The 25,054-nt window shown below is 35.9% G+C and overlaps 1 protein-coding gene and 1 pseudogene across 1 annotated transcript; both read left to right on the forward strand.

Moving 5' to 3' along the window:
* Positions 1-1,489: 1,489 nt before the first annotated feature.
* LOC142626980 (uncharacterized) lies at positions 1,490-3,582 on the forward strand. The gene is made up of 2 exons (XM_075800751.1): positions 1,490-1,652; positions 1,862-3,582. The coding sequence occupies exon 2, from the start codon at positions 1,877-1,879 to the stop codon at positions 3,356-3,358; it is 1,482 nt and encodes a 493-aa protein (XP_075656866.1). The 5' UTR covers positions 1,490-1,652; positions 1,862-1,876; the 3' UTR covers positions 3,359-3,582.
* Positions 3,583-21,771: 18,189 nt separating this feature from the next.
* Positions 21,772-24,747, forward strand: LOC142627669 (CRM-domain containing factor CFM3A, chloroplastic/mitochondrial-like; annotated as a pseudogene).
* The last annotated feature ends 307 nt before the right edge of the window (positions 24,748-25,054 follow it).

The raw sequence follows: 25,054 nt of genomic DNA on the forward strand, positions 1-25,054 counted from the left end.
ATAATAAGCCCTTTCTTGGGATGATAGATTCTACATACTCCATGTTGTATCAAAATAGCTACACCTCGATTCTCTCTCTTCTCACTCTTTCTCTTCTTAAGAAACTGCGGTTTCTTTTCTCTCACAATTAGGCCCCGTGATGGAGCTCTGATACCGGATTGTTGTAAACTCTAAGCGCAAAGCAATTCAGAAAAAATATTTGAATAAAATGTTATTGAATTCAAAATAAGCTGTTGGCTTATATAAGCCTTACAAAGAGATAAAATCAGAAATAAACAACCCATGTTAAACAACCCACTTGGTAAATGGCTAATAACGTGGTAAATGGTTAAGGAAATGGTCAAACTTTACCTACATGTCCTAAATAATAGGATTTATTAACTGAATGAACTTTTGACAACTTCAACTATACCTCTAACAACCCCAACAGAGTCTTTAAATCGAGACTCGAGTTCCCTTAACACTTCTTTCTTCAAAATCTTGGCCTAAGCTCCATGGCCAACACTTTTTTCTTCTAATCTCAGAACCTTCGGATCGCCAAGGCCAAATCTCCATGGTTTAACCTCAGCCTTCGCCTCTTCTCTAAACCTGAACCTAAACACTTACATCTAATCGATCTCTCTAACTCTTAAAACCTTAAACCCAATTTTGGAGACAACAGACCCAAAAAATAGAAAACAACAAAACTAAGCAACAATACCACCGGAAACAACAAACCCAAGTCGCCCCGGTGCCAAGATCGTGATTTTTGGGTTTTTAGAAGTGGGTTTGGACATTTGAGAAGTGAGAAGAAGATGGAGAGGAAAGCTGAAGAAGAAGAAGAAGATGGATTATAAATTTGTAATATTACTATTTATAAACTTATTATGTATTTATTTATTTTATAATTATTTTAAAAAATGATTTATAACATCACAATTCAACTACTGTTAGATCTCAGTAGTACTAGAGAATCAAAAATGATACCCTTTCTAATTTTATGTTCGATCTAAGTTAAAATCTCAATTGATTTTTGGGTGTTTTGTATTGAAGTCTATGTTGCTCGATGGCAAATATGTTTGACATCACTTATGTCACGCAGAAATCCATCAAGGCTTAAGCCCCTCCTGTATATCTAAAACTCTGCTCTCTTTCTTCCAACCAATGCTTGCCAATTGTCATGGCCAATGCTTCCTAGTTTGGATCATACTTGTACTCCTCAATTGAATTTTGGGCGTAGGCAAACTCTAAATATATATATATTTTTTTTTAAACAAACTAAAATTTAATTCCTAAACCAATATAAACAAAGTAGGGGGAAAAATTTCAACCCATTAAAATCATACTCCTTTTTTGCAATCTAATTTTTTAATTTTTAATCTTTCTTTCATTCTTATTTTATTACTTTCAAAAAAAGCTTTCTTTCTTATTTATTGTAGAATATTATATATATATATATATATATATATATATATATATATATATATATATATATATATATTTCTTCTTTACGTTTCTCTCTCCCCCGGCAATTAAACCACGCCGCCACCACACCTAGAGCGAAAACCCGCCCAGAGCGAGCACTAGCGTTTCGGTTTCACTTCGCCGTTTAGCAGAGGAAAATTGTTTATCTTCAATATTGAGCCTCGTATTCACAAAGGATTGATTGCCTGGTAATTGTTACTCCCATTTTGCTTCTTAATTTGCACGGTTTTTTTGGGGTACTTTTTTACCTCTTCTCGCTTAACAGAATCAACAGTCAGTGGATTCCAATTGGTAGCTTACATCTCTTCGTTCTTAACATGCTGTCGTGTTGTCAATAGTTTTATCATGAATTTATCTGATTTTGTGTCCTTTGATCTTAAACTATAATTCTCATCAGGTAGTAGTGTCAAGTATGAGTCACCTTGGATTTTCACTCTTTGGCATCTCTATCAAAAGGACTGCAGCTATCACAGCCAGGTGGACTGGTTTAAGAAACATTTCTTCTGGTGCATTGTCTTTGAGGTGTTGTTTTTCTAATTGTCCTAGGAGCTCATCAGCAGATTTAAACCCTTTTCCATTTCTACCGCTTGGGCCTCCAGAAATCCCTCATTCAACAGTTACTGCGATTCCAAGTCTAGTTGATGCCCAAGACTTTTTCTTTGATGAAATCCGGCTTTCACTGGAAGTTGAAGAAGCCGATCCATGTTTTGAATTTTATGAAAAGTTTAGGAGAACGAAAAGATTAGCTGATTTTATGCACTCTTTGGAGATGTCTTGGTACCACTGTCCGCTTACCACCCTCAAACTCATATGCCTTTTGAGGAACACTAATTATTTGAGAAATGAAAGAAGAGAGGAGTTCTATTTTGCAGCTATTTGGCTCCACCATTACCACCCTAAAACGCTAGCATGCAATTTGAAGACATTTGCCAAATTTGCGTGTTTGAAAGACTTGCTGGAAATCCTCTTTCGGATTGTCAATGGCAGCACCATGGAACTTTATTGTAGTTACACACTCTACAGCAGGGAAGAACTTATAAGGACAGAGCGAGTCTATGGAAGAAGGGCTGTGAAATATAAGGCGAATGCTGAACAAGAGAAGGCTACAGAGAGAAATGACAAAATAAATAGGATGGCAAAAAACGCCATTGAGAGGTACAAGTATGATCCAAAGTACCGTTTCTTATATGATCGGATTTCTGATCTCTTTGTTGAGCTACTTAAGGCCGACCTTGAGCACTTGGATTCTGGGCGGATAGAAAAAATTAGTTTGGCTTCAAAATGGTGCCCTTCTCTTTACTCTTCTTATGATCGTTCAACTTTATTTTGTGAGAGTGTTGCTCGGAGGCTTTTCCCATATGATTCTTGTCCTGAATACAAAGGGATTGATGAGGATCACTACGTTTACAGAGTCCGAAATCGATTACAGAAAGAAGTTCTTGTCCCACTTCGCAAAGCCCTGGAGTTACCAGAAACTTATATGAGTGCCAATCAATGGAACTTGCTTCGATATGATCGAATCTCATCTATTGCGTTGAGAAATTACAGGCAGGCATTCTTTAAACATGACCGTGAAAGGTATTTGCAGTACCTTCAAAATGTGCAGGGCCCTGAAATGCCAAAAACCACTGCCAAGGATGAAGCAATGAGGGAGAAGTTTGAAAGGAATGGGTATGTGATGCCAGAAACTTTGCATTGGGACGTTAGTAACCATGGACCGTCTCCGCCAGTTCCAGCTGTGGTCTCACTTGAGGCTGGTCTAACACACATAAGTAGTCCCTCAAAGAAAAGTTTCAGAGTTTCATTGGAGGGAGATGGAACCCTGAATTTGAGGGCTATGATGGAATCGGAGATTTGCAGTGTAGATGACCCAGAACTTTTAGTGTACGATTGATTTATTTATTTATTTTTAATTCTCTGTTTAGCTAGACAGTGTTGTTTGTGTTAGCAGTGTAGGTAATTTTATTATCTAGACAGTGTTGTTTATGTTAGCAGTGTAGGTAATTTTATTTTAACTAGGTTCTATGGATTATGTCTAATGCATTATTATCTTGTCTAAACTTGTGCAGTTTTAAGATATCAAGAAATTGCATTGGAGGCATGCAGACAGTTTGAAAATTAACTTTTAGTTTAACTTTAAGAACTTGAAAAGTTTTGAGGGAGTCAATTAGATAGCATATCTCATGATATTTTGATTTTTGATTTTTTTAAAGATCATAAAATAACATGATAATCAAGTTCCAAAAGAATTACTAAACCAAAAGCTATCCGTTGTCTTTGAAGCTTTGTGTTGCTAGTTGCCTTGTTTCTTTGAAAATTCTTGGATGGACAGCATGAAAAATAGCTTTAGTCTCTTGAGACTGAAGCATTCTGATGTCATAGACCAGAGTCTCAACCTTCCATTTTCTTCTCTGTTGTACATTAACTTTATTTCTTTGTCTCCAACTAGGAGCATCTTCAGCAGATTCTCCAAATTTTTGTACTGTTTGGAGAATGAACAGTGACATTTAGCCATTACCTACTCACTTTTTCAAATACACTTTCCAAAAGATTATCTATCCCATTATCTATCTCATTTAAATATTATTTCTTCATTTATTGTTTATTCTTTTTTTAATCATCATTTATTCTTTTTTTAACAACTATATTTTTCAATGAGAAGTGTTATGTTCACAACATTTTACGCAATACTTTCATAAAAAAATTTATGTGGAAAGTTATTACTAGTTATAATTTGAACTCACTACTGAAATTATTATTTTTTACTTGCCAATATTAACTAATAACAATCTGTTACTTAAAATTTATTGTGAAAATATTGTGGTAGTATTTTTTATTTAGAATTTTTTATTTTTTATATTATTTTTCTTTCTTTCATTTCATTTTCATCCATACACGTTTCATTTCTTTTTTTCTTTTTTCTTTTTCTTGTTTTTCTCCTCCACACAACTCCTATCTCTATCCCCACTTCTTTTATTTTCTTTTTCACCTCAAGAACATTCTAGCACATCAGAGAGAGAGAGAGATGCTCGTCCGCCGCCCCACCGCCGGTGAAGATCGAGGTCGCCGAAAGGACAAAGCCAGTGGAGATCGGCGTTCACCATGCAACACTACCACGCCCGCCGTCCCACCGCCGCTCGTCCTCCTCCCCACCACCAAGCTGGGTTAGATCGGCTTGCTCTTTTTTTTTTTTTTTTTTTTATATTTGCTTGTTCTGATTCAATTTTATTTTAAGAATTGGATTTTGTTTTGTATTTGGATTATGTGAGAAACAGAGAGAATGATTCAGATCGGCTTCTATTTTTTTTTTTCTTGATCTTTTATTGTTGTTCTAATTTTTTTTTCTTTTTTGTTGTTGATCTACTGTTGTTGTTGTTTTGATTTTAGATTTGTTGTTTAAATTATATCAGTTTTATGAGAGCAAGAATTGTTTTGTGAGAGAATGAGAGAAAAAAAGAAGCAACAGAAAGAATGAGAGAAAAAAAAAAGAAATGTGGAGGAGGGAGAAAGAATTGATATAATAAAGGACCGGTGTAATTTATACCATTGAAGATGCTCTAATATGTCAGCAAACCTGAAGTTCAATTTTCTTGCTTTCATTACGACTTTTCTGATTGCATGCCATCTAACAGCTTGTTTTCCTTGTAAACTTATGTAATGTCACCTAGCAAATACTCTTACCCCCAATCTTGACTTTGCTACAAAAGCTATTACCTTAGTTTTCTTCCATTTGCCTTGTTAAAATCATCCAGCTACAACCTTGGCTTTCTATTTCAGACCCATAGGGCCAGTTTGGATTGAGGGAGTAGAGTAGAGTAGAGTAGAGTTGGCCGGAGATTAGCCAACTCTATTTTACTCTCTCTCCCTCCCTCTCAATCCAAACTGGCCAATCAAGTTTGGATTTGCATAACTGCTTTTGTCTCCCATAAGCTCTTTACTATCATACTTGCAAATTAAAATTTTTACAAGAGTTTAGCACTATTTTAGCAGATATAGGTGTTCCTTAAAATGAAATCTGGTTTCCATGCTTCCATATGGACGAAAGAGTTGTTGCAATAATGATAATTGCATTGTCGTCAATTGGTCCATAAGGTTGCTCTACTGCATGTAACAAGGTTTCCAACCATTAGTTTATGAAATCTATCTAACCATAGAAGACTTGTCCTTAAAGTCAGGTCGGATGCCAGCCAAACTGCCCTTGCCAAATTACAGTGAAACATTAAATTATTGATGTCTTCATCATCCTCATTGCACAATACATGGGTTTTTAGTTTTTGCTTTGTTGTTTTTTTTATAAACAAATTCTACGAGTAGGAAGGGCATTATGTCCCAATTTCCACAAGAAGATCACCACAGCTTATTCGTGTGTTTGGCTTAGCTTATATTCTTCCTCACCTTTAAGCATATGAGCTACAAAACCATATCGTAGCTAAACGTAATATTCTCCACTTAGAGATCTACACAGTTTAGTGTATCAGGATGGTTCAAATTAAGCTCCATAAATTCACCAGCTCCCTTTTTGTATCCCATTTTCTTAATGCCACCACAAAATTTTTCTATATATTGAAAGCCTCCTTCCCTTTTTTTCCCAGTTTAGGAATTAGGAATGTTTCTCTTATTCAAGATTATTCAGTGGAAACTATGTGAATTTGCTTAGTTTTTCATCTGGAAATGCATACTTTGGTTCATATTTGCAAAATTGAGTTCAAGTTGAATTTTTTTTTGCATCTTGATGTTCTTATTGAATATTTAAGATAAATTTCATTAACATACCCTGAGGTTTGGACTAATATTAACCAAGTGCTAGACATTTCAAAATTGACCAATTTAGACTCTAAAGACAACTTAATCTCCAACTTCGTTAACCCTCTATTACTCATTTTTCTTTTTCTTTCTCAAACGTCTCAAGATTATTCAGTGGAAACTATGTAAATTTGCTTAGTTTTTCATCTAGAAATACATACTTTGGTTCATATTTGCAAAATTGAGTTCAAGTTGAATTTTTTTTTGCATCTTGATGTTCTTATTGAATATTTAAGGTAAATTTCATTAACATACCCTGAGGTTTGGACTAATATTAACCAGGTGCTAGACATTTCAAAATTGACCAATTTGGTCTTTAAAGACAACTTAATCTCCAACCCCGTTAACCCTCTATTACTCATTTTTATTTTTTCTTTCTCAAACGTCTCTCTCTCTCTCTCTCTCTCTCAGGCAACAGAAGTGGTGTGGCTTGTTATGGGTTTTTGAGTTTTTTAATTTTTATTTATTTTTTTATTTGGGTTTTGTGGCTAGTGGTGGTAGGTTCTGATCTAAGGTGAATTTGTTGTGGGGGTGGTTATGGGTTTTGATGTGGTGGTGGTGGTGGTGGTGGTGGGTTTGCCATGAGTTTTTTTAGATTTTTTGGGTTTGAGTTTTATTGTTGTGGGGTTGGTTGTGTTTTGTGGTTGGTGGGGTGGTTTTCAGTGGTGGGGATGGGTTTCGATCTAGGGTGGATTTGCAGTGGGGGTGGTTGTGGGTTCTGATGTGGTGGTGGGTTTGCTATGGTTTTTTGGATTTGGGTTTTTTTGTTGTGGTTTGGCTGAGTTTTGTTGGTGATGATGGTTTTCAGTGGTAGTGGTGGGTTCCAATATGGTGTGCATTTGCAGTGGGGTTAGTGTTGGTTTGCTATGGGTTTTTGTTGGAGGATTTGGGTGGGTAAAATTGGGTTGTTAGTTGGTTGTGGTGGTGGTTGTAACTGAGAGAGAGAGAGAGAGAGAGAGAGAGAGAGAGAGAGAAGAGAAGAGGAACACAAGAGGAGAGAGTCACAGAAAGAAAAGAGAGAAACTAACGGAGGGTTAAAGATGTTTAGGGACCAAGTTGTATTTAAGGATCAATTTGGTCGATTTTAAAATGTATCGAATGTAATTGGCATTAGTCCAAACTTCAAGATATGTAAGTAGAATTTACTCAATTTTTAAAATTTATCACCATTTATATGGTTAAAGTTGTTAGTGAGACTCTACTTATTCACTAATCATGATTTGGGTTGCAATTTGAAAGTTTGGATTTGTGCTACAACACACGAGCTTATTTAGACCCCAAAAATTAAATTACGGCTAGGTTGCTTTTACTCTTACTTAATCAAAGTGCGGAACAAGAGTAAATGTCCGCAATGAACCGATAACTACTCTAGTGCATAAACATGAACAACAAACAATAAAAGTAAAGTACAAGAGTAAGGAAAGAGAGATGCAAACACAAGATAACACCAAGATGTGTTATCGAAGAGGAAACCAAAGAAATCGGCGAAAAACCTCTTCGCGACCCTCCAAGTCGAAATTGATCCACTAGAGAATAAAGTTGGAGTACACGAATAACAAAAGACCTTTCAAGCCTAGTCTACCCAATGTACTTGAGCCCTTTAAGCTCCTGCTACCCAATGTACTTTTCTAGCTTTCTAGATCTCGCAAAATGCCCAATTGCATCCGCCAAGCCTCACCGGCTTCTTTTGGCAAATCCCTAAAGCTTCTCAAGCTCCAAAACACTCTCTACACTCTGAATAGGTATGAGTTGTGTTTGGGTACAAATCTCCTCTCAAGGTATGATAATGGGAGAGGGAATGAGAAGAGGATACAATGATTTCTCACTAAGGATGAGTAGCTCTCTCTCTAAAAGATGGGTGTGTTTTGTTGTAGAAAACCTATCTAGGGTTTTTCTCTCTAAATGGTCTCTGATACTTTTGTGGGTAATGAGGGTATATATAGTATGGGTGAAGGGTAGGAAAGTCACACTTAAAATTCTCCAAGCAGAATGTTTCGCGAGTATTTCGCGGGAAGGCCTCACCCACGAGATACTCGCGAAATCGACAGCTTGGCATGAATCTTCAACTTCCATCATGTGCTTCACACGTGGCTCTTTCATGGGTAGGCTTCTCGAGAGACACTCGCGAAATCCACTTGATCATCCAATACATGCTCGATTCTTCACCAACTTAATACTAAACCTAATACAATAAAATCCCACAAAATACAAGGAACAAAATTAATGCAATTACAACACTTTTTGTTATAGAATAAAATCAACATAAAATATAGTTGTAAATTACAACTTTACACAATCAGATGAGAGGTTTCTACAAGAAAATAGGTCATTCCATTTTGAGTTCAGCACTTTGGGCTAGTGATGGGTTGGCTATTTGTTGAGCTAGGCCCCTGGGCCTCATGTATTCGGAATTCAATTTCAGAGTAGATGCAAATGCTATTGTATTTACAAAAGGAGACCGGTCTGAGTTATGGCATGTGAGCATGTCTATAATCGCTGTGTAGATGTTTTGGTAAATAATGAATTATATTGAAAATGATTCTTTTTAATGACTGTAGATACACTAATAAATACCAAAATTATTTTGATTACCTAAAGTAAATCAAATGGAAATTATTTTAATACTCTTATAATAAATGTCCATTTTGAGGAGATAAAGCATACCATTTTAGCACAATTTCAACTTTCTTGATGTATAAAGTAAACAAAGAAGATATGGATGTTAACCTTATGCACTGGGTAAACTTCCCCCTAAAATAACCCTAATCATAATGCACTAGGTAAACTCACCCAACTGCCTTTTTGCCCCTTCTAGAGTACCCTCAGCGCTGTTCTTCTCCCTCTCGGCCTCAGTGAGCTTGGTGTTTAGCTCCTTGACCCTCTTCTCGGCCACATTAAAGGCCTCAACAGTAGCAATGCGCCTGCCCTCTTCGTCCTTCATTTATCGATGAGTGATATTCACCAACTCCTCAGCCCTAAAAGTAGCTTGAACAACTTGAAAAGGAAATGTAGTCGTGAGCAAAGGCAAAAGTAAACAATAAAAATAATATAAGTATAAAAAAAAAAAAATAAAACAACAACGAGAGAGGGGGCTCAGCTTAAAAGACTTACCATGGCGAGGTCTCTCTTCAGACCTAGAAACACCTTGTGTCTCTTCATGGTCCTCAGATCGGCCATGTCGTTGGGTAGTAGTAGGGCCTACTCTATGGCGTCCGCTACATACCTGGCCTTCCCCTGCTGGAAGTCTCTTATTGAGGAGTTCGTAGGGAGAGGGGATTTGTCTAACACTAGGGGGGACTCCAGTTTGGAACCCTGGTGCGAAGGTCATGTCCCCTGTCCCTAGGTGCCCCATTGCTGGAGGACCTCGTTTGGGTAATCTTGGCTACCTTGGCCCCTCTTTGAGACTCATTCTCTTTGGGAGGGACACCTCGACCCTTCTCCATCACATCCTTCCCCTTCTGCTCCGGTTTTCTTTTCTTGTCAGCAGGTTCAAGCTGAGGGTCATGAGGAGTGGGAAGAGAGGGGTGTTTAGCTTGACCGGCCACCTCGGGTGTCTTGCCCCCTGCTTGAGACTCCATGATCTCTAGAAGACTAGCCCTGGGCTTGCGCTGTACCCCCATTGCTTCGGGAACACTTGTATCTTCTTGGATTCTGCTTACTTGGGCTAGAGGAAGGTGGCTAGAGTCGCCGACTTGAGGCTCTAGAGATTGGGGCTGGTTGAAAACTTTGAAGTCATCTCCAGAATCCAAGACTTCAACTATCTCTTCCTTTTCCTCTTCTTTGATAGCAGGCTGGGAAGGGGTGGGTTCTTCGGCTGTATACTGGAGCAGTAAGGTCACTTCAAGTACCTTTTCAGGAGTAGGGCATGGAATGAGGAAACCTGGGGTGGCAACGTTTATTAGGTGCAAGTGCAAGTCCTTCGCCTTGATCATACACTTTGGCGCCTGGAAACTAGACAAAAGGGGGTTGTAGCTGAGGACGAAGTGGGCCGCTCTTAACTGGCCATCACTGTGAATGAAAACCTCAGCTTTAAGTACTTTGTCTCGGTCTGGCTGGTTGACAAGATTAAAATTCGGAATGGCGGCGTGCTTATCTGCAAAACCAATAGGAAAAAAAAACATTGTAAAAAAAAAAAGGCACAAATCAAAGAAAAATTCAATTACAAACAGAAACAGAGAAAAATGGGTACATAATATGTCAGAGGGAAAAATGGGTGACTTCAATGTAATAAACCTAGACCTAAAAATCCTACCTGGTATCCCCTTTCTCATCGAGTAGTGGAGGTCGTTGTGCCACTCCCCTGAAATGATTAGAAAGTCTTTGTTCATGCCTTTGTTGGATTCAAGGAGGCATGAGATAAGCCTAACCTCAGGAATCCTAGTTTTTAGGTAATATCCCTGCCCTTTTAAGTGGTGAAGTTTGTAAACCCAATTGACATTGTGATGGGTAAGGTTGAAGCCCATGTTTTCATTAAGAGCGTCTACACTACCTAAAATCCTAAACATATTGGGGGCGCACTGAGTAGGGGAAAGCCTATGAGCTATAAGATAATCCCTAGCAACTCTACCCATAGGGATTCTCATCCCTCTCTCTATGAAGGCAATCATAGGGATCACTACTTCTCCCTCGTGCCTCTCGGTGTGCCATCCTCCCTGTTTGCAGTACCTAATGGACACTTCTGGTGGGATTCGATATTGAGTTTTAAAGCTCTCTATACTCTTGGGGGAGTCTACTAAGTAGGCGAACCTACCCATTTGAGAGGGGAAAGAAAGGGAATAGGTAGACGAAATAAAATTAAGTGGGCCGAGGAGAGACCAGACTCTGAATAAAAAGAAAGACGGGAAGGAAATAAGTGAAGAAAGAAGGAAGAAGTGGCTAGGAACTACTTACGGGAATGAAGAAATGCTTCTCAAACTAGCTCTTGAATTTTGAATGCGAAAAGTGAGATGGATAAAGCTCTTGAGCAATATATATATGAGAGAGAAGAGCGAGCGGGAAAACTAATAGCTGACATGCAATAGAGATTGGGTTTTATTTTCTTATCAATTAAAAGATTTCCTAGGTTATTATGAGAAAATACTGATTATTATATAGCTGTCTTGTCAGTGGATTTTGATAATAGAAAGAAGAAATGAGTAAAGTAATATGTTAGAAAATTGCATTTTACTCGATGTAATTCTTGTTGCTTAACTTTTTTATTTATTTATAGATACTGAGATGGAGAGCTGTGAAACAGAGAGGTAAGTTTTGAAAAGAAAGCTTGCTGCATCTGCTGTTGAAATCGAAAGACAGGTAATGAGGAAGCCTACAAGATTTATACATTTCAGACTCTTGAAGACATGACACTCTTGCGCCCTGATGATGCCGAAAATCGTCAGTAAGCCACACGATCCTCACGTGCCTTTGACTAGAACTTGCACAACACAAAAGCTGAAGACCTTAAGAGGTGTACCGGTGTGGTACCGGCCAAATACCTTCCGACGGTCAAGTTAAAGAAATCTCTTGTTCGCAACTCTAGAATACCAGAGCTGGGGTGAATCATGCGTACTTTGCTTTGTGAGGGTTTTGGGGTATTTATAGTAGTGTAGGGCCGAAATTCATACCTTGGTCAAGAAGTTCTTTCCTTCTAGGAGAGTAAGTCGTGGATTTTACGTATCTCCTAGAGTTCTTTTCCTTATAGAAGTCTTCTTAATTAGGGTGAGGCGTGTAGCGCAAGAACTCTCCTTATACACGTATGTGTGGAGATCAAGTAAGGCTATGGATGGAGGTTTAATTGACCTCTTCAGCTTATTCTCGTTAGCCTACAGCATCGTCCATTTTCAGGGTCGTCAGCTTATAATTAAAGTCATCAGCTTTATTATGAAGTTGTAGACTTTGAGATGTAGTCCCTCACGACAAGCAAGCCCAACAGAATCATTGGGCTCGACAACAATAAGCATAATGATACATCCACACAAATAATCTTATGTGGTAAGTTATTACTGATTATAATTTGGCACAATAATAACATCACTTTTTTATCTACCAATAACAGTTTGTCGCATAAAATTCTTATGAAAATATTGTAAACATAACATTACACAAAAAATAATTCAAGTTCCTCAAACATAATCCTTAACTTCTAAAACAAAATAGTAACAATAAAAATTAGCTCAATATAAAAACAATAATAACTACAAAAAAAAGAAAGCTAGACTAGACAACAATAAGTGAACAAATTATTCAACAAAAAGCTTATTGAAAAAAAATCTCTAATAATTTAAATTTGTAACATTCAACACATTACATTTAAATAATCTCCTATTTCATTTTTCTTAAAAAAATGTACCAAGAGAAATATTGTAGTCATGGATTGTCCTTAGTGGTGACCACAATTATGCTTTATTTAATTTTGCAATTGCAACAATTTTGCACTCCTTAATGACTCAATTGTAGCAAATATCATTTTTTTATATTATAATTTTATACTTTTTCTTACTTTATTACTATAATCTTAGCATTTTCAGTTCCCATAGTATTTCTTATTGGTAATTTTTTTCCTTTTTCTCTTTTGTTAGTATAAATAAATTGTAATATTTGTTTTTGTGTGACATTGATATATTACATTTTGTTTAATTTAAGGTTTTTATAATGATTATTTTTAAAAAATTCTTATGAGCATTTACAGCTGATAAAAAAATAGAACTTTTGATATTGAATATATTATAAAGTAAAATATTAAAATAGATGAAATAGGTTTTTGAATTATTAAGAACCTGTTTGTTTTTCTATCTCAAACTCACATTTTTACATTTTAAACAACATTACACACTTTTTTCCACACTTTTTTACTTGCATGTATTTCAAAAAACTACAAAAATCACATCTCAAACTACTCTACCAAACACTCTTAAATGCTAAATTTTTTGAGATTTCAAATGTGAAACTGTGAATGTCAATTAAAAAAATATTCTTATCATGCTTTGGCAAAAAAGTTGAAACAGTGAACATTGTGGCATCAAATCTAATCTGCAGTCTTGCAGAATAGCCTACATTAGTATTTTTTATGGTGGGAGGGCAGAACAAAACTGCACCGCGCCTACATTAGTATTTAGCTTTTGGAAATTAGTTAATTGGTATAGTTACCAAAAACAAAAAAAAAGTACCCGAGAAGAATCAAGGAACTGAACAAAAATTAAAAACGAAAAGATAAAGGCTGATTGATGTGATTTTTCATCAATATCGATGGTTCAGATGAATAGTTAAAAAAAGAAGAAGTTAACTTTCAATCCCAGATCTGAAAATAATTGGAAGGTAAAAAAATAAAAAAATTTACTTATGATCCATACATACATACATATATACAGACATGGAGAGAGAGGTTAAACAATAATAAGAATAATGATAAATTCACACAAATAATTCTATGTGGTAAGTTGTTATTGATTATAATTGGCTTAGTAATAACATCATTTTTTATCTACCAATAACAGTTTGTTGCATAAAAATATTAAGAAAATATTGTGAATTTAATATTACACCAAAATACTTCGAGTTCCCCAAACACATAATCCTTAACTTCTTAAACAAAATAGCAACAATAAAAATTAGCTCAAAATAAAGATAGAAATAACTCAACCAAAACAAGACTGGACTAGACAACAATAAGTGAACAAATTATTTAACAACAAGCTTATTAAAAAAAAAAGTCTCTAATAATTCAAATTTTGTAACATTCAACCCATTACATTTAAATAATTTCGAATTTTTATTTTTCCTAAAAATATATATTAAGAGAAATGTAAGGTCACAATTTGCACCCGAACCTAATAGTATGAAGGGAACAGGCCCAAAAAGGCCAATACAATGAAATTTGTAGAGAGTGAACTTGAAACCTAGGTTCTATGGATGTTGGATAGCGAAAATGATGGGCTAAATCCCCAATTCACATGCAACGAACTGTTTATGTAACAGAAATTCTCCTCGGACGTATGCTGAGGACAGTTTGTATTACTTTTTCCTCTTCTAAAGATAGATTACAATTGAGGGTAGTGTGTACAGTGTTTTTCTCTTTCTTTCCTGATCCCCTGCTTAGGGTGGGTTTGGATAGAGATGCCAGCGTCCACGATTTCAGTTTTCACATTTCAAACCCTTTTTTTTTTTTCCTGCGCACGGGTTTTAACCAGGGGACATGGTGCACTGTTCACCATTGTGTGGTTACTGTTCACGCACAGTGGCGCACTTTTCATGCACTGTTTCAACTACTTTTTTTTTATTAAAAATGAGACCCATGACACTATTCACCTATTTAAAAATTATTTTACTACAGTGTTTTCAGTTTTCAGTTTCTAACTTTCAGTTGTATCCAAACGGACCCTTAATATGTCTACCGTTCCAGTCATAACAAGCATGTCTTTGAGAGTGGTTACACCAATAATTATTCTTTTGAATACTTCTCGTAGTTTTCCAATGATAGATGAGGGCTTCTCTTCTGAAGTACGATCTACTTGACGAAGGAATTATCCTGTTACTGCCATTTCATAGCGAGTATTATTAAAACTTGGCAATATAATTTTTTTTTTTTTTGATAAGTGACTTGGCAATATAATAATTAATGGTCATTGAATTTAGCATTTGCTTTAGGAGATTCAAATGTGTGACTTTATAACTTGCTTGCACATACAATTGGTGGCTTATAGATCTCCTTAGTAACACCTATTTTTTGTGGTCTTACTCATAAGAGGATTCTGAAGTTGTGGCCAATTCAATTAGTGGAAGTTAAGTTTAATTCACCTGATTATTTTTTTTTACCTTAATCTTACATGTCCCTTCGCGATGTATATCTCTATGTTAAAAGTCCACTTTATGTTACTGGTTGAGTATGAAGAAGAGGAATTTGCTAAGCTTTCTTTCATACTTTGCCAACGTTTCCAATATTGGTAAGAGTTTGGGGATGGTTTACTATGAGTTCTAAGGACCTCAAACTTTCTTTTAGTTGAATTTTTTTTTAGTACTTGAGTGGCTGAAATAGATGTGACTAAATTGAAAGAGTTTACCGTAATAGTGATTGCATGCAGTAATGGGAGGCTATCTAATTGTTTGTTAGTATGGTTCTAATTGCACTAATTTATCTCTCTTTTTGGTTTTAAATTTTAAGTCCCTCCTTGATGCTTTGACTGGGGAGAACTTAGATTTGGTATCGAAGAAGGTTTGAGAATAAATTTCCAGCAATAAAACAAGATTGCAGTTTGGAAAAGAAGATAGAATTGAAGTTGAAATACTAGAACATTGATCTCTAGGCTCAAATATTTCAAGAAATATGAAATTTTGTAGATTATATAAAAAACAGGGAGGTTACATAGTATCCTAACCATCGGAGTTCATTATAAGCCACAATACTAGTCACATAGTATATAGAAAAATAACTTTATAAACATTGAAGACAATAATAATAAACAAAATTTAATATAGATAAATGAAAGACAATTGACTAATGGGCCCTTTTTTTTTTTTTCCTTTGGGCTTAAGTTTTCTTGCATCAATTATCCTCGGCGTGGGGAGATCTCTTCCTTGACTTTGGTTTCAATTTTCCACAATCTATGAGCGTCCTGCATAATTTTTCCATCTTTTTTTCTTTGTTGTCTTAACTACATCAAGTAAATAACTCTGTAGCCTTAATATGTCAATAAGAATTCATAACATAGGAAGCGGGTCAAAAGTTACTTAGGCTGCGTTTGGTTCGGCAGTAAATGGTTTCCGGGTGTAAAATGATTTCAGCTGAAAATATTTTCGGGAAAAGAAAATATTTTTAGGTGTTTGGTAACATTTGAAAAAATACTTTGAAAAATATTTTCAGGTGTTTGGTTGTCATCTTGAAAATATTATAGAAAATATATTTTGTATTTGTTGCTCACATTTTCTCAACTTCCAAACAAATATCATTTCCTGATCTAGAACAACAAAACCCAAAAAATAAAAAACTCATCAAATTTTCTCAATGAAGCACAACAAAACCCAAAAATAAAAAAAAGCTCATCATCAAAAACCAAATCCGGTCAGATAGAACGAAGACAGAGAGAGAGAGAGAGAGGCGACTGGCGATGGCGAAGGGGAGTTCGCGCCGGCGCGGTGCGGCGATGGCGAAGGCGAGATCGCGCGGTGCGGCGACTGGCGATGGCGAAGGCGAGATCGCGCGGCCCGGCGATGGCGATGGCGATGGCGAAGGCGAAGGCGCGATCTCGCCGGCGCGGTCTGGGTGCTCTCTCTCTCTCTTCGTGCTCTGTCTCTCTCTCTCTTCGTGCTCTGTGTAATAATTTTCTGGAAAATTTCAATTTGAAGGTAAAATAGACATGGAAAACGTTTTCCGGGTGGGGAGGGTTTATTTTCCGGTCAACTGATTTCATTTTCCGTTTGACCAAATTTTCAGGTGTTGCCAAACACCCACAAATGCTGAAAATATTTTCCGGAAGTGATTTACTGTCGAAACAAACGGACCCTTAGAAAAAAATAGAGGGTCAAAAGTTGAGGGAGATTTGCTAGATGGGACAGTGGTGCTCTTTGGTTTGCAGGACCCTTATGCCTTTTGTGGATGATTAGGAGGGAGTGTAACGAAAGAGCGTTTTGATAGCTCCATGCTAATATTTTTGGTGAAAGTTGTTTCCTTGGTTTTTCTTTCCTCTTGGCAACTTAAGTGCTTAGGTTGGTCAAGTGTTTTTTTTTTTTGCTAACAGAAGTTATTAGATTTTGGAAAAAAAAAGGAAAAAAAGAAATTATAGAGAATTGACAAATAATTTCCATTTAATTTAATTCGTTCAAAATTACTTTTGTTTGATAGCTCAATACTTTACCAGGAATGGCGAAAGGGATCAATGTTCAATGGAAGCACTGTATCGATGCACAAAATTGCAGGTAAGTGGATTTTTGATAATTGAATTGTTGTCTCTCTAGTCAACATAGGAATTATTATTTTTCCTATATTTTTGTTTAAGGCTTCTATTTAATTTTTTTCGCCCTAGTTTCTTTTAAAAGTAAAAATCAACACTCAACCTATGAATTAATTTTAAAGAGGTCAAGCCATTATGCAATGGCAAGTACCTTCCATCAAAAGTGACAGGTTCAAGTCCGGGAATCAACCTCTCCAATATTATGAGAGTAAAGCCGCCTACCATGATCTCTCCCAAACACCGCAAAATGTTGGAGTTTAGCGCACGACCTTTTCATTTGTGCTTATTATTGGTTTTCTTTAATAAACCAAAATGAAGTGATCTAAGATTTTGCTTTTGTTTTTGAACTTGAATTTTGAATTTATTTTTTAATGTTGAGGTTTTTAAGGGATTTAATTTGGTTCCCTAAACTCTATTAAACTATTGCTCTTGTAATTGTGAAAGGGGTATGATTTTTAATAAGAAATTAACGATTTTATAATTTGCTCCTCTTTTGGTTGGTGGTGATGCTTAGGGTTTAAGCATATTCTAGGTGGTGAAGCCTAGAGTTTGTTTTGTTTCTCTTTTGTTGCATCTTTTATCCTGTTTTCCCAATTTTTCCTGCATAAATTGCACCAAATAGTCTATTAAGTCACATAGTGTACAATTTATGGTTTCTCTAACATTTGTACATAAATCAATATTGGACAATAAAATTTGATCTTTTTGTTAAAACTTAAAAGCTTGCTTAACTGCACTTAAACCTTAAAGTCTAATGCTCAAAAGTCCCATGGTCTAAGCTTTGCGTGAAGCTCATTTAATTTAGCACGTCCCAGGCATGCTTTTTGAAGAAGCATAAAGCATGCCTAGGTGTTTTTTTTTTTTTTTTTTAAATTTTTTTTTTATAATCTTGTTAACTTTTTTTGTTATATAATATATGAATTATTAAAATTAATTGCCCAAAAATGACATGGAACATTGATTTAAAGAAAGTTAAGAAACTATATTGAAGGTGCTATATTACACCAAAGAAGTTTACATTTCGAAAACACATGAACCAAGATAATTTACTATTATTGTGCTTTTTGGTCAGTCTTTTGGATATGATATACTTCTTATTTTTGATAGCTATCATAGTTATGATTTTTACTATTACAAGAGGATTATGTAAGATATTATGTTTGATTTTCTATCACTAGATTGTTATCATGTTATTCATTGGTAATTGTTTGCAAATTTAGTATATGTAAATTATTAGAAATTGAAAAAACTTTATAAAAGCTGAACTTTTAAACTATGTGCAATTGCACGGTCTAATTTGAGCTAAAATAATAGGCAAAATATATATATATATATATATATATATATATTTTTTTTTTTTGGCCTTACCTTACCCTAGGAAGCATGGATACTTCAATTTGGCTCACGTACCCGTACCCGCATCAGATACGTATCTATAGTGAATAACTCTAGGATACCGTACATTTTCATGTGTGTGTTTCTCGGCATTTTTAGAAATTTTTTTAAAAATGCCAATATGTCATCCCCCAATAGTGTGAGATTACCCAAACTTGTGAGGATTTTTATTTATATTTTTTATATATTGGTTTCAATGTTAAAAATTTATCTAGTTATTTTTTATTTACTCTTTTGGATGTTGGTTTGTATTCAAACATTTAAAGACCATGGATTCAATTTATTATCTATTATTTCTTTTAAATTTATATGTTTAACAATACATAAAAAATAAATGCTTAATAATATATAATAAAAAATTATAAAAAAATATGTATTAAATAACTAATTAATATACATCTTCTTGTTGTATTTTATCCTAGTTTTTAAAGAATTTCTTTGTCATCATATTGTGATTCTTATGCCTTATCTCACTAGGGGCGGCTCTAGACATTTTTTTAGGGTGGTTGAAATTTAAATTATATAAAATCTAATAAAAAGATAATTTGAATATATCAGTGTCACAAAAAAAAAAAATTGCAAATACTTGAAGTATTACAATTTTTTCTACTAACAAAGAGAAAAAGAAAAAAAAGGGACCCATAGTTGATAGCAGATAAAGTAGGAACTTAGAATTCTGAAATGAGCGCAATGGAGGGGGGGGGGGGAGAGAGAGAGCAAAATTGTTGTGACTGCAAAGCCAAAGAGAGCATAACTACCGTCACCACCAACGAGAACTAACGACTAATATTTCTCTGGGTACCATTTTTTAAGGAAAATTGAAATTATGGATTATTTTTGTTGAATGGGTGAACAAGTTACAAACAAATGTGAATGATTAGAGATTTTTATCTTTTTATTTTTAGTAGACTTTTTGTTAAATAATTTGTTCACCTGTTGTTTGTTTGAGCTATTTTTGTTGTTATTTGTGCTAATTTTTATTGATGTTATTTAAGCATTTGTTTTTGTTTAAGGGGTTAAGGATTATATTTGGAGGGCCAAAATGATTTTTGGAGTAATGTATGTCCACAAAATTTTTAAATAAATTTTATGTGAAAAGCTATTATTGGTGGGTAAAAAAAGTGACGTTACTATTGAATCCATATTGGATCAAAATTAACATCAGTAACAACTTAATACATAAGATTTGCTATGAAATAACTATGTAAATGTTATGGATGTAGCATGATTCTTATTTTTGTTGGCCAACATCTTTATTAGGGTGGTCACAATATGTTAGTTATATTTTTATTAAGGTGGCTATGTGTGTGTGTGTGTGTGTGTATACAATTTTTTTTTTGCAAGGTCACCCTCACTTAAAGTTTTAAGTATAGCTGCAATGAAAAAAAAAAAGGCAAACCTTTGATATTTATCAAAAAAATATAGGCAAGAGGGAATTGGGCTTGAGTAATAAGTTGAGTTGGCAAGCATTTATAAGTTTTGTGATCTAGACCCACCATTGAAATCCTTTTTTTTTACCTATCACTAATAATTTGACACATTACTTGGGTGTGTGAAATTTTTTGTATGTATAAACTTTCTTGATTAGGCCTTCCTAGTTGTGTTCCAGCCCCAAATTTTTTAAAATGAACATTCTATTGAGCCCATGTGTGATGGATAGTCTGATTTAGTCTTGATTGGGCTTTCCTAGTTGTGTTCCAGCCCCAATTTTTTTAAAATGAACATTCTATTTAGCCCACGTGTGAGGGATAGTCTGATTTAGTAATTCTGTTTTTTTTTTTAAATTTTTTTTTTAATACCAATAAAGGGAGATTACAAAAGAGCTAGATTCAGCCAGAAATGTTCAATAGGCACCTGTATTGCCTTTTTAGCTATATTACATAAGGACTTAAGCAGCAAATGGGGAACTAAGATCATATGACAGAGGAGATCATTTTGTACCAGAAAATTTAGATCAGCAATCTTGAGTGAGTCTACCAATCCAAAGCCTTCCTGGTGTTGAAGGTCTTGATCATACCTCTGTTATCAGTTAGGAATAAGACACCATGAAACCCATGATATTTAGCAGTAAGACAGACATCCACCACAGCTTCCAGCAAAATCCCAAATGCTGTTCCAGTTAGACTATTATTCATAGCAAAAAACACACAATTTCCCTGGATGTTGACAGCTTCAAAAACAAAAGCACTCATATCCCTTTTCTTATCTCTGAACCCAGTGACTTTGATAATTAATTGCCAAGGTCCTGCAACGGATTGGATCGGAGTTGTTAATTTTCTTGGGGGCAAGTGTGAGCTGTCTTGTTGTGAGAATGCATCCTTGTACCTGCAAGATAGAAATTGCACCATGAGAATTACTTGCATAGGATTAGGAGAAATACCCCTAACCTCTTAGGCTTAGCTGCCCAGCACCCTTTTGGATAGATTGGAGCTTCCACATTAGTATGACAAACAAAATCAATAGTATCAGATGGAGATTAAACGGAGACAAGATTGGTACCTTTCCTTGAGAAAAATCCACAGAGAAATTTCTGGCGAATGTTCCTCCCTAGCCGCCCAAATTCAATCTTGAATCTCTTCTTTGAAGGCACTTGACTGCTGTCCACAACTTCCCCACGCTGTAAAATATGACTCTACCCGGATCAGAAGCAGCTGAAGCAAAGGAGTGTGGGCCTGGGCTAAGGTTTGTATTATTAGTATTGAGAAAGTTACTTAGCCCATTATCCAAGGTAACTGTATGACTATGGGCAGTCTCCACCTGTGGTTCTACATCAACTAAGTATTGGGTCCAAACTCATCCTGGCCCAAGACTTGAGTCCCTCTAACCTGAGGCCCAGCACTGGAGTCAAACCTAAATCAATTTCTATCCGCTCTTTGGACTAAATTGTCAATAAAAGGATCAGGAATCACAAGCATTTGTACCCTACTTCATTTCTATGTACCCTATCAGGGCAGTCTTCATTGAGCCTACCCAATCAGGGCAGTCATGGCATCAAAACTTGAGGTAATTTCCTTTCTATTTCTTCTTTCTTCTTTCTTTGCTTATAAAAACAACAATGCTATTGAATATTGCTAGAGTTCTAGTCTTTTCCATTGTTTTAATTTTTTAGAAATGCTTGATGTTTGTAATTTGTGTTTGATGTACTGTTTTCCATGTACACCCCTGGTGTACCTGGACTTTTGATTAATACACTTCTGTTATTTATATATATAAAAAACGACCCATTTCTAGCATTAGTAGTTGTTGGATAGATAAATGGAATGAAACCCACAAACAAAATGGCCCGAAACAGCCCCGGGCTGTGTTGAATTATCGTAGTAGTAGTGGGAGTGGGAGTGGCAATGTGTTGAATTCAAACTCTGTGAAGAGTGATCTTAGTAGTGGTGGTAGTAGTAGTACAATGGAGAAGATTGTGGAGAAGTTGAAGAAATTTGGGTACGTTGATGATGGTAATGAGGGTAATGAGAGAGTTATTGAAAAAGGGTCTGTGGAGGATATATTTTATGTTGAGGAAGGAATGTTGCCGAATTCGAGAGGTGGGTTTTTGCCAGAATCGCCATTGGGGGTTGAGAGTATGTTTGGAGGTGATGGAGTGGTAAGGTTTCCGTGGGAAAAGCCGAAGGAGGAGGAAGAGGAAGGTGGGATTATGGCAGGAGAAAGAGTAGGACTTCATTGGCTGAATTGACTCTGCCAGAGTCAGAGTTGAGGAGGCTGAGGATTTTGACATTTCAGAAGAAGCACAAGACAAGGATTGGGGGTGCCGGTGTTACTCAAGAGGTCGTGGACATGATTCGTGAGAGGTGGAAGACATCGGAGATTGTAAGGCTGAAATTCGAAGGTGCGGCTGCACTGAAAATGAAGAGAATGCATTAGATATTGGAGAGAAAGACTGGTGGACTGGTGATTTGGAGGTCTGGCACTTCTCTTTCTCTATATAGAGGAGTGAGCTTTGAGGTTCCTGAGGTGAAATTGAACAAACGAATACTTAAGAAAAAAGAGTTTCCTTCTAATTCCTTACCAACAGTGACTGAAAAAACTACTAGGGGTCCTTCTGAATCTGGTACTGATGGTAATGTGCATGCACCCCAAGCAAATTCAAATTCAATTGCTGTAGAGAAGAAAGTCAGGGAACCATTGCCAGAAGTGAAGTATAAGGATAAAGTAGACAAACTTTTAGATGGTCTGGGTCCTAGGTACACAGATTGGCCTGGGTGTGATCCATTACCCGTAGATGCAGATATGCTCCCAGCAGTTGTTCCTGGTTACCAACCTCCATTCAGAGTACTTCCTTATGGAGTGAGATCAACACTTGGAGCAAAGGGTGCAACAAATGTACGAAGGCTTGCCATGGTTCTTCCTCCACATTTTGCATTAGGTAGAAACAGGCATCTCCAAGGTCTAGCTATGGCCATGATTAAATTGTGGGAAAGAAGTTCAATTGCAAAGATTGCACTTAAGCGTGGTGCACAGCTGACTACTAGTGAGAGCACGGCTGAAGAGATCAAGAAATTGACAGGAGGCATTCTGCTGTCAAGAAACGAGGACTTCTTGGTTTTCTATAGAGGAAAGAATTTTTTGTCACCAGATGTCACTGAAGCCTTGCTAGAGAGGGAGAGATTGGCAAAGTCACTGCAAGATGAAGAGGAGCAGGCACGGTTGAGAGGCCTGGCCTTGATCATTCCAAGAGTTGAAATAACTGAGCAATCTGGAATTGCTGGTACACTTGAGGAAGCTTTGGATGCAAATGCTAGGTGGGGTAAGACTTTGGATGATCATCATGAGAAAAAAATGATGAGGGAAGCAGAAGTATTAAGGCATGCCGACCTTGTCACTGCTGCTGAACGAAAGGTAGCGAGAGCAGAGAGAGCCTTTTCTAAAGTAGAGGAGTCTTTAAAACCAGCACAGCGGCAAGCTGGCCCAGAGAGCTTAACTGATGAGGAGAGGTTTATGTTTCGCAAATTAGGTTTGCGGATGAAATCTTACTTACTTCTTAGTAGACGTGGAGTATTTGATGGTACAGTGGAGAACATGCACCTGCATTGGAAGTACCGCGAATTGGTTAAGATCTTGGTGAAGGCTAAAACTTTTGACCATGTAAAAAACAATTGCATTGGCACTAGAAGCTGAGAGCGGAGGTGTGTTGGTTTCAGTAGATAAAGTTTGCAAAGGATATGCAATTATTGTATTCCGGGGAAATAAATATAAGAGACCTGCAATGTTGAGGCCAAAGAATCTTTTGACAAAGGGGAAGGCTTTGGCACGTTCAATTGAGCTACAAAGATGTGAAGCTCTCCTTACCCATATTTCAGCCCTTCAGAGAAAAGTGGAGAGAATAAGATCTGAAATTGAACAAATGGGGAGGTTGTGAAAAACCAAGGGGATGAAGCTTTGTATGACAAACTTGATTCTGCATATCCTACTGATGATGATACGGAGGAGGAAGGAGATGAGGCTTATCTAGAGACTTCTTACCGTGAAAATGATGGTGAAGATGACAGAAGCTCAATTTGCAACCCTCAGTCTGAGACAATTTTTCCTTATGATTTCTGAAATCTAGATTCTGAAATAAAATCTGACGTTCCTGAAAAACATGAATATGCAGTGGCCAATTCATCCTGTGTTGAATCTGATGAAGTAGAGGAAGAAGACAATAGCTTAACGAGATTGAGCCAATGAAACAGATAAAAAAATCGTTTGGTGAGACAGAATTAGGACATTGTCAAGGAGTTATATCATAAAAAAATCATAATTTCCCAGATAGACTGTCACTCTGTATAAATCATTTTAGCAAGACCATTTGCAGATAAATTATTGTTGTTTTCTCAGAATTCAAGTTGGTGTCTTGGTCTTTTCTCATTTCTAGATTCTTTAGTTGCACATTTTTCATATGGCAGATGAATTTTTATGTCATTTCTGGGTGGAGTTAGAGCTCATAACCAAGATGGCTTGCTAATTTGCAAACAATGTACTCAGAATCTGAAAATTTGTAGGTTGATTTTATTTAACAAAAAAATAAATAAATTAAGCTGCTGATCTGAAAATTTGTAGGTTGATCTGAATTTTTTTTCAAGACCTTGTTTGATTGGGCAAATGCTATGGGTGTTTTTACTTTTATTTCTTTACAGGATATGCGTGATTTTTGTACTTTCATTGTTACTTAGTTTTTTCCTGTTGCATCTAGAACACGGCCTGCGTGCTTTTTTTTGTTTTCCTCGTTTTTCTTTCATATTTTTTCAATGAAGTTTATTACTAATCAAGAATTGTTTTTTTTTTTTTTAATGAATTTTTTCAGGCTGAAAAGGTCTTAAAGCATATGAAAACCTTAAAATACTATTAGGAAATAAAAAACAAAAAGCTCAAATACTATGCAAACATATAAAATATAATAAATAAATAAAATCTTAAAATTATCTAAATTAAAAAAAGTTTAGAATCTATCTCACCATTAATGAGATCCAGAAACTGCTTTC

The sequence above is a fragment of the Castanea sativa genome, chromosome 3 (assembly GCF_040712315.1).
Source record: "Castanea sativa cultivar Marrone di Chiusa Pesio chromosome 3, ASM4071231v1".
NCBI lineage: Eukaryota > Viridiplantae > Streptophyta > Magnoliopsida > Fagales > Fagaceae > Castanea > Castanea sativa.